The 14059-nt window shown below is 36.5% G+C and overlaps 1 protein-coding gene across 1 annotated transcript in view; it reads right to left on the reverse strand.

The window, feature by feature from the left end:
- LOC137240033 (ATP-dependent RNA helicase vasa-like) overlaps positions 1-14059 on the reverse strand; it is a 213819-nt gene that overhangs the window by 73753 nt on the left and 126007 nt on the right. Inside the window, exons 5-7 of the mRNA XM_067765928.1 lie at positions 7652-7938; positions 6494-6679; positions 5862-6425 (exon numbers count right to left, since the gene is read on the reverse strand). Of these exons, the coding sequence (XP_067622029.1) occupies positions 5862-6425; positions 6494-6679; positions 7652-7938 (1037 nt within the window). The remainder of the gene's footprint in view (positions 1-5861; positions 6426-6493; positions 6680-7651; positions 7939-14059) is intronic.

Below are 14059 nucleotides of genomic sequence, written 5' to 3' on the forward strand. Positions count from 1 at the left end.
AAAGGTCCGACGACCAAGGACCTGCTTGTGTTTTTTCACTTCATACGGCTGGGTTCTCAGGTGCCGTATTTCCTCAAAATGCTTACGGAGATGACTCCTTAAGCCCTTAGGCGATGCTGGTTCATCAATCAGATGTCTGTTGGGATGCCCAAGTTTCTGGGTATTCAACAGGAACTGTTTGGTCAGCATCTCATTTCTCTCCCTGATGGGGAGTATTCTCGCCTCATTATGCAGATGGTGTTCTGGGGACATAAGAAGACAGCCCGTGGCGATTCTGAGAGCAGTATTTTGGCAGGCCTGTAGTTTCTTCCAGTGGGTGATTTTTAGGCTTGGCGACCATATGGGTGACGCGTATCACGTAATCGGCTGGCTAATTGCTTTGTATGTAGTCATGAGCATTTCTTTATCTTTTCCCCAAGTACTGCCAGCGAGGAATTTGAGGATTTTCTTACGACTCTGAATTCTCGGAACAATTGCGGCTGCGTGCTCACCAAAATGTAGATCCTGATCAAGCGTCACACCCAAGATTTTGGGGTGTAGGACAGTCGGTAGCGTAGTGCCATCGACGTGGATGTTCAAAATGGTCGACATTTGGGGCGTCCATGTTGTAAATAAGGTCGCGGAAGATTTAGTCGGTGATAATGCCAGGTTTCGCGAGGCGAAAAAACTGGAGAGATCAGAGAGGTAGCCGTTTATTTTATTGCATAGCGCATCGATCTTTGGGCCTGGGCCTGTGGCCATTATTGTGCAGTCATCGGCGTAGGAAACGATTGTGACTCCTTCCGGTGGTGAAGGTAGCTTAGATATGTAGAAATTAAACAAAAGTGGGGATAGGACACCACCCTGTGGCACCCCTTGTTTAATTCTCCTTGGTTTTGATGCTTCGTTTCTAAATTGCACCGATGCCTGCCGACCACCCAGATAATTTGCGGTCCACCTTTTAAGACATGGGGGAAGGGTAGACCCTTCCAGGTCCTGGAGTAACGAGCCATGGTTGACCGTATCGAAAGCTTTTGATAGGTCTAGCGCTACGAGTACTGTTCTATGGTAGGGGTATTGATTTAAACCGCAATTTATCTGGGTGCTAATGGCATTTAGCGCGTTGGTAGTGCTATGCAGTTTTCTGAAGCCATGCTGATGAGGGGCTAGCTGCAAATTTGCTTGGAAATAAGGGAGCAAAATGGCTTCAAGCGTCTTTGCCACTGGCGATAGGAGAGATATCGGACGATACGACTCACCTATGTTAGCTGGTTTCCCAGGCTTTAGTAGCGGGACCACCGTGGCCATTTTCCATTTATCAGGTATGACAAAGGTGGAAAGAGACAGATTGAAGACATGCGCCAAATATTTGAAACCCTCTTTCTTTTCGTCGACTATAACTGTCAAAGTATTTTTGCAGAGATGCACATACCTCTTTGGTGCTAGTGGTTTTTACTGCATACAACTTAGTAAACTTCGTGAAACTGTCTACAACCACTAAAATGTGTTTTCTAGTCGTGCGAATTGAAGGAAGTGGACCGAAGTGGTCTATGTGTACGGATCAAAAGTGACTTGTGTCCTAGGAATGTTATATAAATTATGTTCATTTGAACGTGCAGCAGGTGAGTATACTATACATTTAATACAGTTTATGATATAATGTTCAACCTTCTTTCTAAGTTTTGGAAACCAATAATTCTTTTTTATCTGATCTATTGTTTTGCGTCACTCATATGTCCAATTTTTTCATGCATTATCCTGATGATATTAGTTTCCATTTCCATAGGCACATACAACTGAAGGTGAGATGACTTTGGATCGGATTTGAAAACAAGACCATCTTTAAGCTCGTAATGCTGTACAGGACCCTCCTCTAATTTTCCTCTTAAAGTTTTTATACCAATATCTCTATTTTGAGTGATTGAATATTTAAATGACAACGGCTTAAAGCATCAACATGGCCCATAGAACAACCGCTACGATGCCTTATTTTAAAATTAAAGTTTTCAAAATTGAACACCCATCTCGCTATGCGCTGATTTATTTGTTTTTTGTCCATTGCCTGAACAAGAGGCAAGAGCACTACAATCAGTGACTATGACAAAAGCAATACCCTTCGATTCGGTCTTAAATCTTTCGAGCGAGTAAACAATGGCTAACGTTTCTAGCTCAAAACTATGCAATTTTGATTCAGACTCGGACGCTGTTTTGGAAAAGTAAGACACGGGATGAAATTTTCCATCATCTTGCTTTTGCATAAACACAGCCCCGAACCCTATCATACTAGCATCGGTGTGCAACTCTGTTTCTTTACTGGGATTATAAATGGCAAGTACCGGGGCTGACATCAAACAACTCTTAAGAGATTCAAAAGCTCTATCACACTGCTCACAAAAATTAAAAGAAACATTCTTCTTAAGTAAATTGGTTAAAGGCTTTGCAACTGATGAAAAAGAAGGAACAAATTTTCTAAAATAAGAAAATAAACCCAGACATTGCTGAAGCGTTTTAAAATTTCGTGGCTTTGGAAAATTCTTTATTTTCTCAATATGTGTTTCATTCGGACGGATACCTTCACTGCTCACATGATATCCTAAGAAATTTACTTCTGAATAGCCAAATTTACATTTTTTCATATTCAACTCAAGACCTCTCATATATAACCCGACTTAACACACAACTTAAAATTTTTACATGAGTTTCAAAATCAGATGTAGCAACGAGAATATCATCCATAAAAATTACTATTTTTCCGGACTGTAATAAATCTCTAAAAATTTCGCAAACAAAACGTTGAAACACCGCTGGCGCCTTTCTTAAACCAAAGGGCATTTTTGTGTACTCATATTGTCCTCCAGGGATTACAAATGAGGTATATTTAATAGAATCATTATCGATTTGAACCTGATGGAATCCACTTTTAAGATCCAAAACCGTAAAAATTGTCTTACCCGACAAATATTCTAAACAGTCTTCTATCAGTGGCATTGGAAAATTATCCCGAATGGTTTTTTATTCAAAAACCTATAATCAATACATAATCTTCCCTCACCACTCTTTTTTTTTTACCAAAACCGTAGCAGAGGCATACGGAGAATTGCTGTGCCTTACAACACCTTCAGAAAGAAGTTTATTAATAATTGCCTGCACTTCAGCCTTCTCCGAATAAGAAAGTCTCCGTGGTGCACGAAGAAAAGGAGTATCGTCCGTTAAATTTATTTTCATTCTATAGTCAAGGGGAACAATCCGTGTTTCTGTTTCAGGCTCCAAATAACAGTTAGTATAACTAACCCTTCTTAATATACCGAATTGTTGTGCATTAAGTTCAGAACTAACATCAAGCTCACTTAAAGACTTTACTTGTGAGACAAGATCAATATCCTTGTTACCAGTATGGGTACCTAACTGACCTGACAAAATTTGTTTGTTTACTTCCACTCCACAAATGTGCATTGTGTATTCCGTTAAAATACTTCCTCTTTTCAAATCTATTAGGGGACTTGGTTGAATCGAATCGTCCGTGGAAGACACCACACCCTCAATCGGATACACCAAGCATGCAATACAATTTCTCCTGAGGCAAAACAAATCAAGCGCACTCTTCTTTGAACAATATGTATGGTTAAATTTTATTTCATTTTTTAGATCCATTAACATTTTCTTTGAGTACTGAATTTTAGATCTAACCTTACACAAAAATATACGAAATTTACTTAACAGTTCTCGCCCAATCAACATAGGAATAGAAAGATCCGAATCGTTTAAAACTAAAAATCGATGGGCTATTTTCTGTCCCTTTAACTTAAGTTTGCATAAAACTTCTCCGCACGTATAAAGTTGCTTATCACCAACACCTCGATACTCAGTTGGCTTTAATTTGTTGCCCATGTTGAAAGGTACGATTGAACGTTTAATAAAACTCCTCGGACTACCAGAATCAAGAAGAGAAAGAATATGAACAGTGCGTTCGCTTTGTTTTCCTAGCACAGTGACACTTACCATTTGCATTGCATCAACCGCCTCAGCCAAATCTGCGTCCTTCGACTTCACGTTATTGTCAATAGCTGCAACTACCACTTTCTTTTTAGGACAAGTTTGGTGAAAATGACCAAGTTCACCACACTTAAAACACGTACCTGGCTTACGTAGAGGTTTTGTACATTTTGATTGATAATGGCCTAGCTGTGAACATTTAAAGCACCGTATAACTTCATCAGAAGAATTTGATTTTTCTCGACGAATCGCCGTCTGCGGTTTGACTATGTTCGGCTGCGATTTGCCTCTAAGTTTGTCATAACGTTCAAATTGTATTTTCAATTGATCCACAGTAGTTGCTTGATATAAAATAGATATTAAAGAATTTCTTTCATTCAATCCAGATATGATAGCATCCACCAAATCGCGTTCCGGAATGTTTGCCTTACTAGCGATTACCCTCATTTTAATAAAATATCGCTGAGCACTCTCATTTGGTTTACGTTTCCTGTTCTTCAACTGCTCGTAAACTTCAAATAGAGTATGTTTTCGCCAGAATTCATCACAAATTGCCCTCTTCAAAACTACATATGTACGGGGTGGCGGTGATAGTACGCTCAAAAAGTTTAGCAGTGCCATCCAATAAACGTCGTGTGCAAACTAACTTATTACGCTCGTCAGCAACAGCTCAAATATATCCTCCAAATCACTAAACTACATATAAACATCAAAACCCACATCTTCGGTATATTTGACCGCCATAGCGTTAATAGCTACCATATCTACAGGCGGAACTCCCTGTCCCTTGGTCTGAGGTGACTCCACCTCTTTTCTCAATAAAAGCAGCTCTCGTTGCATTTTTAAACGATCGCTTTCCGCTAACATAGCTTCCATTGTCAGGCAACTTACATTAGAAGTACCTGATGCAGAATTGACAGCAGTGGGGTTATAGACAAACTAGCAGCAGTGTTTTCAGCAGCGGTTAAACAACCAGTGTTAGCAGCGGGCATAACAGAAGTTGAGTAATTTGCAGCAGCAACGTTATGAACAGTAGTGTTGGAAACAACAGCAGTGGTAATAGCATCAGGCTTACTAGGTGCTGGAGCGGTCATGATTGTAACATTATCATCAAACATAACGTTGTTGTTAACAGCCGGCACATCAGCACATGTTGAATTATCGCTTTCGTTTACATCAGCGGTGGCAGAAATATTTTTGTAATATACGTTGTATGACCTGTGACGAGGTCTCTCCGAAGAATTTTCAACTGGTTCTCCGTTTGACTGTCCCGTTTGGCCAAAAGTGTTCTCATATAATGTACGTATTTGAGATATAGAAGCACTCTCCGGAGGCTCAACGCCGGCATTCAGCAACTCCTTCACCATTTCATGGCGTGTCTCCGATCGTAAAGGCATTTTTATTTCGCGTTAATCAAATAAAGACAATTACAAATTATGGTAAAGGCCGTGAAAATGTATCAAACCCCACTTCTGAATTGTAAAGACTACAATCAGATCCAATTATATATTTTTATTCTTTATTAAAAACGTCTAGCTTTTTTCCAAACAAATTGAAACGAATCCCCCAAGATATACAAAGCTTTCCGTGTCTAAATTCCAAAACTTGTATACAATATTTCAAAGTGTTTTACAATACAATATTACAAAATGAAAAGCAAAATAATCAGCATTAACAACTTTTTCTGAAATTTTTCGAAGAATGCAAGGTTGCTTTTTGACATTCATAATACTAAGGCTAAAATGCGTCCGCATTGCTGTCAAAATTTCGAATTTTGGGCTAAATGCTATAATGCGAGCTGAGCATGAACAGCCTATAAGCTGAACACTTGGGAAACTGTATTTGAAAAATGCATTTAAAAAAACTTAACTCTATATTCCATATCTCACCATTAATTTTGACCTTTTCTGGAACTTTTTAACTTCAATAATCTCTTGTGTAACATCAGAACACGCACCACCAACAACTCCAATAGTAATAAATATATAGTTTGACAAATATGCTCCGGCTAGCCGTTGTATCTCCTCAGGAAATGTAGCAGAAAACATCAAATTTTGACGTTCCTCCATTGGACGCATTGTCGGATGATTCATAACAGTGTTTACACTATCTTTAAAGCCCATGTCCAACATCCGATCTGCTTCATCGAGTACTACATACCGTGTCTCTTCAAAAGTAATAAATCCTTTTTCAACAAAGTCTAATAAACGACCGGGCGTGCAAATCAAAATGTGACATCCTTTGGCAACGTTTTCACCTTGATGTTTACTTGACGTGCCACCATACACTATACTTATTTTTAAGTAAGAGCCCAATGCAAACTTTCGAGCTTCAGAGAAAATTTGTATAGCCAATTCGCGAGTTGGAGATACAATAACCGCCTGCGGTTTACCGATTGACAAATCGCAGCTCTCACCAAGAATTCCATTTATAATGGGCAGCAAAAATGCAGCCTGAAATGAAATGCATCAGAAAATCTAAAATGGAGGCGAATCAATAAATACTCTCTGTAAACACTTACTGTTTTTCCTGATCCTGTTTGCGCACAAGCCATTAAATCTCTACCATCCATAATCACTGGGATAGCTGCTTTTTGGATAGGCGTTGGCACCTTATACCCAGACTTACTAACATTATTCATTATAAGTTCGCGCAAACCTGCAGTGTCAAAAGACTGAATTGGTGGTGGAGCATTCTCGCCAGATACCTATTTTAAACGGATAAAAATTATATAAAAATGCACAATATTCAATCAATTCCAATTTATTCGATATATTCGGTCTGATCGCGAAATGAGTCGTTCTTAAAAAGTCATAAATGTATATCCCATAGTACACATAGCAGCAGAAATTAAGCACACAAACAAATGAAAAATAAAAAAGTCTTGCCATAAATAACATGAGTTGTATTTTTATTTTATTTTTTTTGTGAATACATAAACTAGTTTTTAGCGCTAAATCATAGCTTACAGTATTTAGCGATAATTTTATCCGCTTTGGATGCCGATTTGCTAACCATTCGGCTATCACAGCTATTTTCCATAATCTACTAAGTTTTCATAAAAACAAAAAGCTCCCTCTGTTTGTTGATTCTGTCTATTGAGTACATTAATGATTATAGAATGCGTACATTTTTATAACTTTGGCTGCCCTGCTGATGAGCTTTGGTATTTAGAAGCCCTCGAAACGTCTATCTATATACAACCAGCTATGGCAGTTGTCTGAAAATTTTTCTTTTTTCTATTCTTATTAAAAACAAAAAACAATCAATTAAGAAAAAAGATTTGCAAATTATTTTCGCAAGTATTTTTCAATACAAAATTTTACTATGTGTCACATGTGAAAAGCTATTATCACAAAAGTATTATGTTTGTCACAAGAGCTCGTAATTGCTAACCAATTTCTAAAATGGGCACTTGCAGACGAATGCATAGGGTTTCGCAAACGTATTTGTATCTTATATTTAAAAAAAAAAAACTTTTAATTACGAGTTCGTTTACGACGATTTTGCATGCTGGTGCTTGTTCAAATTTCTCTATATAGGCATGTGCAATTTCACGATATCATAAAAAAGGGAAATACTACTATATGAAATAAGGTAAAACAACAGTGTTTTTTTTTTACTTTTCATCGAACGACTGTCATTTCGCCCATCAGAATGTGATTGAGATTGTCCTTACCCGAACTGGAATATTATCATATTTTGAAAAATTGATTCCTGAGGATATCCCACTATTAAAAATTTCATTTTCATTATCCGTAGGTTCAGGTGGGATGTAAAATTCTCGTTGCTTTTGTTCGCTATCATTTTCGCCTTTATTATTGTTGAAACCATGATCTTCACTATCACCACCATTAAAGTCATTACGATCGCCAAAACCATTCCGATTGCCTCGGCCTCCACGACCTCCACCACCACGTCCGCCACGACCTCCACGAAAACCTCCACCGTTGCGTTCTCCATTTTCTTAATTAAATTTGTGATGATAAATTAAAGTATCTCGTATATACATATATCCATACACATGTGTACAATCGCCTCAAACATTTTTGGAGCCCACATAATTTAAGAGTCAGAAAGTAGTCCGTCCACTTCCGAACAAATATTCATATTGTGACGAATATTAGTGACACTAAGTGATACTCACATCACTAATCTGTAATCTAATAAGTAAATAAAGCCACAAAAACAATAAAGCAAGCAGTCACTTGTATCTACATAAACGAATCAATCATTATGTCTACACATATGTACGTACACGCAGCGGAGAGAAACGCACAAACACATGCATATATCTTATCTGAGATGCTCACAAGAGTAGGCAATCATTTGTGCAAGTATCACTCACATATACACGCGCATATGAGAAGCTATAACGTGCAGCTATAACTACAGCTGATAATTTTATAGCTGGTAACTAAGTTAAATTCTAGAAACGCCTAGGAGTATGCGAATGAGGAAATTACACAGAGTATAAAAGGAGGTAAAGCTGAGAATCAGGAATTAGTTTGATTTAAGCACGCTATCTGTTGAGAAGTAGAAGTGTTATTGTGAAAGTAGTCTAATAAAGACCATTTTGCATAATTGAATATTGGAGTTATTTATTCAGCAATTTAGCGATACGAACGTTAGTAGAAGGTGTGAAATAAGCGGAGTTTCACTAAATTCGTTACAATATTTTATCCGAATCAACAAATTTTTTTTATATATTGTAAAGAATATTATGATACTAGTATCACTAAGCTTATACTAAGCAGTGACTTGTATGTACGTAAACAATTCAATCATCATTTACAAACATATGTACATACAAGGCGACGGAGAGATACTCACAAGCGCATGTAGTCATCGGCCGAAGTAGTGCTCACACATATACACGCATATGACTATGGGAAACGCATAAACTACAAATATACATGTATATCGCTGGTAACTAAGCAAGAGATTCTAGAAGGCGGAACGTCTAGACTTTAGTAGAAATATGCGAATGAAGCAAACGAGATTAGAAAAGCAGGGCAAGCTGAGTAATCAGTAATCACTTTTATTAAACACACAATTAGTTTGAAGTATGTGTTATTGTGAACTGCTCTCAAATTAGTATAATAAAGACCATTTTGCATTACTGAATATTGGACTTATTTTTTGAACAATTTAGCGATTCTAACGTTTGCAGAAGGTGTATAATAACAGGGATTTCCCAAAATTCGTTGTGGAGAATTTTAGTATCACTAAGCTGTTAGTAAATAAAGGCACAACAACAATAAAGCAAGCTGCCACTCTTGGGTACATGAATACATGAATTTAATCCATTTTAATCCAATTACACACGCACACACTTGTAGTCATCAGACAGAGTAGTTGCTCACACATACACACGCATATATGTAGCTCAATTACTAAGCAGGAGATACAGCAGTTCTAGAAGGCGAAACGTCTAGAATTTAGTAGAAATATGCGAATGAAGCAACGGAGAGTATAAAAACAGCGCAAGCTGAGTAATCAGTTTGATTTAGACACGCAATGAGTTGTGAAGTATTGTGAAGTACTCCCAAAGTAGTCTAATAAAGCCCATTTTGCAATACAGAATATTGGAGTGATTTATTCAACAGTTTAGCGATTCGAACGTTAGCAGGTTTCAAATAAGCGGAATTTCCCAAAATTCTTTACAATATGTTATCTTGCTGTTTTTTATATTGGCTTGGAAGCTTATTTTTTTATTGCCGTTGGAAGTCTTTAATAATTTGCATCTTCAAAGTCCATGTATAGGCAACATTTTGGGACCACAAAATTTTTTCCGTGGTATGCCCTGCTGTGTAGGCCGCCCTTTATGCATGTCTCCCACTTACGCATGCATGAATCCACTCGGTGTTGATTCTCAAATTGCAATGCGAAAAATATATAATCGTCATAAGCAATGGCTACTTCAGGATGAACTTTTTTATATACATAAGTGCGTTCAACGCAAACTTATGCATGACAGTAACATCGTCACAATCACGGAAGATGTTGCGTTTCTAAATAGAAAGGAACAGACAATTGAAACTTATTTTGCCTTGCCCATTCACATAAAATATTTCGCGAAGCACTGTTATAAACATGCTCGCTATACAAACAATAAAAATACAACATAGCATATTTATGTTGTTGTAGCGATAACGAGGGAGAGTTATCGATGTTGATGGTCCTTTGCTGGATATAGAACCGGTACGTTCCGATCACAAGCACCATTAAGGTACTAGCCCGACCGTCTCGGGGACGATTTAGTATGACCACGTGAAGCCTTCTCGGTCATAGCGCCCTCCCACCCCCTAAATCCAAGAGGAACTTGGGGTCGTCAGAGCCTCGGCAGCTAAAGAAACAGGATTGTCAACACCACGGGTAGGTGAGGTTGACAATTGGGTTGGAGAAGCTATAAATTGCGCTGGATACCTTTTGAAAGTATTGCGCTACACAACCCCTTGAACCAGTTTGGTATTTTAGTCGCCTCTTACGACAGGCATACCTGCCGCGGGTATATTCCAAACCCCCTAACCCTCTGGGGGTACATATTTTCTCCATTATACTTTTGTTAAAATGCAGTTTTTTATTGTGAAAAATGTGCCAAATTGAACCTGCTCACACTTCGCACTCATAGCCAAAGCAAATGTCGAGTTCTACTTATTATGCTTTCCATGTAGCAAAAGTTGAGGAGTGGCAACATTGGTATGTCAGCGGCGCTAATGTCGCTCGATCTGCCATTATCCATAAAAATACGTGCAATCTACTCCTCATCATGCATGAGATTGCGTTGAACGCATATACGTATGTACATATATGAAGTTGATGGTGCTACGTACTTATGTTTCTGAATACACTGGATCACAAATTCCAATTTTTTTCTCAACCAGAGACGCCATTATAAAATTCCTATGTAAAATCACCCCCTGATTTCGAAAATCAAGGTTATTTTTAATTCTATGGTAACGGTTTTTGAGATATTTACGAATAACGTTTTTTTCCAAAAAAAAAAAAAAAAATTGGGTCCACTTAATCATATATATATCTCAAGAACGAATTGAGCAATTCCAAAACGGGTTGTAGCTTTAGGTAATAAAATTTGCTATAAACTGTGCATACAACACTTTTTGCTAGGCACTGCAGATTCAAAGATAACGAACAATCATTACGGATTTTTTCCATTTTTTTGTAAAAATATAAAAATAGTTTGTACTTTGCGAGGAAGGATCTCGAAAACTTTTTATTTTTTTGCAGATTTGTTTTTTTCTCTCTAAGCTAACTAACTGATATACGAATACTAACACATATGCACCAGTAGGGTACTTAAGTATTAAACGGATATATTTATTTGAATGCTTATAACTTTTGTATTAGTCCATCGTATTTGTTGAGTGAAAGCTAATTTTTTTTGTAATTAAACAGAGCTTAGAGAGAAAACAAAAAAATCTGCAAAAACTAACTAACTGATATACGAATACTAACACATATGTACCAGTAGGGTACTTAAGTATTAAATGGGAATATTTACATGAATGCTTATAACTTTTGTTTTAGTCCATCGATTTTGTTGAATGAAAGCTTATTTTTTTGTAATAAAACAGAGCTCAGAGAGAAACAACAAATCTGCAAAGAAATACAAAGTTTTCGAGATCCTTCCTCGGAAAATAAAATTTTTTTTATATCTTTATAAAAAAAAATGGAAAAAATCCGTAATTATTGTTAGTTATCTTTGAATCTGCAGGGCCTAGCAAGTGTAAATCTACTGAAAAAACAATTTATAGCAAATTTTATTACCTTTTAAAAGCTTCAAACCGTTTTGGAATTGCTCAATTCGTTCTTGAGATATATATTAAGTGGACCCAATTTTTTTTTTGTTGTTGGAAAAAACCGTTATTCGTAAATATCTATCTCAAAAATGTTACCATAGTATTAAAAAGAACCTTGATTTTCGAAATCAGGGGGTGATATTAGGTTGATATCGGCCGATCATCACAAGAAGGCACGGATATGCGTATTTCGGACTCCAAAATTGGTGTATACGTACACGCTCCAATTTACGATTCCTTTCTGACTCTTTTATGGCTCCGAATGTTTGCAAGGATTGTATTATTTAGCATAGGGTGTGTTCGAGCCGCCAGATAATAACAGCGACATTCCTGAAATGCTCCTTAATTGATGGAATATTGCTGTTGCTCAAGATGATAATGTGCTGCAATAGAACAGTGAAATTTTTTATGTTGTCTATAATTAGCTAGTGATGATTCTCAAAATTTATTCATTGAACGTGTGACGCTGCCATAGCTGCTCAAACCTTGCAGCAGAACGTGATGTTCTTCCGTCAAAAGTAACACTGCTGCATCAATTGCAGCTCGAACGCACCCCTACATTTGTGCTCAACAGAAATAAGACATCAATTAAAATTTCATTAAACGAAGTAGCATAGCAGTATAATAGTTTTAATTTGCATTATACAAAAACCGTGCTGTGTCAATTAAAACGAATTAATAAAGTTCCAGGTTGCATCTCCCTTTATGTTAAAAATGTTTGTTTCGCAGAGATGCATATTGTAACTGCTCACATAATTACTACGCTACTTATTACATCTTTTTCACGATGGGTAAGACCTGAAGCACAAATCCTTCCCAAGGAAAGATCATAATAATCCGAAATATATAATAAGAAATGCATGTACAAGTGGTGTTGGGATTTGAAAATTCATATTTCCATTATTTACCTCTTGATAAGTCCATTGGCAAATTGAAAAGATGAAATTCTTTTAACACCACTCTATAGAAGGTAAAAGATATCTGGAATCATTTATGTTACTTTAATATCGACACAAAACGTGCGTCGAGGACTGCAAAAAAGTTTCCTGAAGCACTGAATACCTAGATGTAGAGCACATGTACCAAATAGGGAAGCTTTAAACACGCTTATATTAGCTTCACTTGTATGTGTGCTTGTTTGTAACTCTCTAGGCTAGACGCGCAAAGGAGAGTTAGACCCATCTAGCGGTAATTATTGAAGACTCGCGGCAGTGGTTAAATAACTAGCTACAAAACGAGTTGTGCTTAATAGCTACGGCGTGTTTTTTTACTTTTTTTTTTTTTTTATGTTATTTATTCTAGGTGCGAGAATGTCTAAATTGTACCTAAATTGGGAAAAATCTAAATTATTGGAAACTGTCGGTAAGGAAGTGCAAAATAGAAAATTTTGAATTTTTTCGAGCTAAATGTAAAGGTCAAATGTTTAAAACAAAAATGTTAAGATTTTTTTATTTGTAAAAGCAAACAAAATGTGACTGCAGGGACGTATCTCAGACATTGTGGTAATAATGTCATATCTTAAGAGGCCGGTTAAAAAGGTTGTAACTGCGAAAATAATTTTTTTGACATAAAACGGATATGAATTTAACTCAATTTATTTCCTTTTAAAAACCACGACTGAAATTGGTAAACTACACCTGTTTAAACTATATTTAGAAAAAGTTCAAATGTTTTTGAGAAATGAGCAAATGAATTTGAGAAAAGGGAAAATGTGTTTGAAAAAAGGCCAAAAGTGGAGATCCACACCAAAACGACACTTTTTTATAGAAGGGAAGTCATATACAAATGTTTAGTTTTTGTACCTCTACAAATGTATTTGAGAAAAGAGCAAATGTAATGTTATCATAAAAAGGAGAGAATTGCGGAAGGCATTCCTTTCAGTATTACAATCCAATAAATGCAATCCAGTGAATAATAAAAGGAATATTTGTCAATATTCTTTTTTTCTGATAAATTATTCCAAATGAAATGCATTCCTTAACCACTCTTCTACGTATGCGCATATATATTTTATGTACTTAACCTACTAGGTTTACAAAAATACGTGAACATCTTTCTAAATATGAATTGTAATTTTCTTAATATTAATTGTGGTTTTCTGAATATGAGTTGCAACTTTATGAAAATAAATTATCATTTTCTGAATATGAAATAGAAATTCTGAATATGATTTGCAATCTTATGCATATTACTTGCAAATTCCTGAATAGAAACTGAAAGTAGTATAGAGATAAAAAAAACTCATTCTTCATTTTGTGTTGGTA

Source organism: Eurosta solidaginis, chromosome 2, assembly GCF_040869045.1.
Source record: "Eurosta solidaginis isolate ZX-2024a chromosome 2, ASM4086904v1, whole genome shotgun sequence".
Classification (NCBI taxonomy): Eukaryota; Metazoa; Arthropoda; class Insecta; order Diptera; family Tephritidae; genus Eurosta; species Eurosta solidaginis.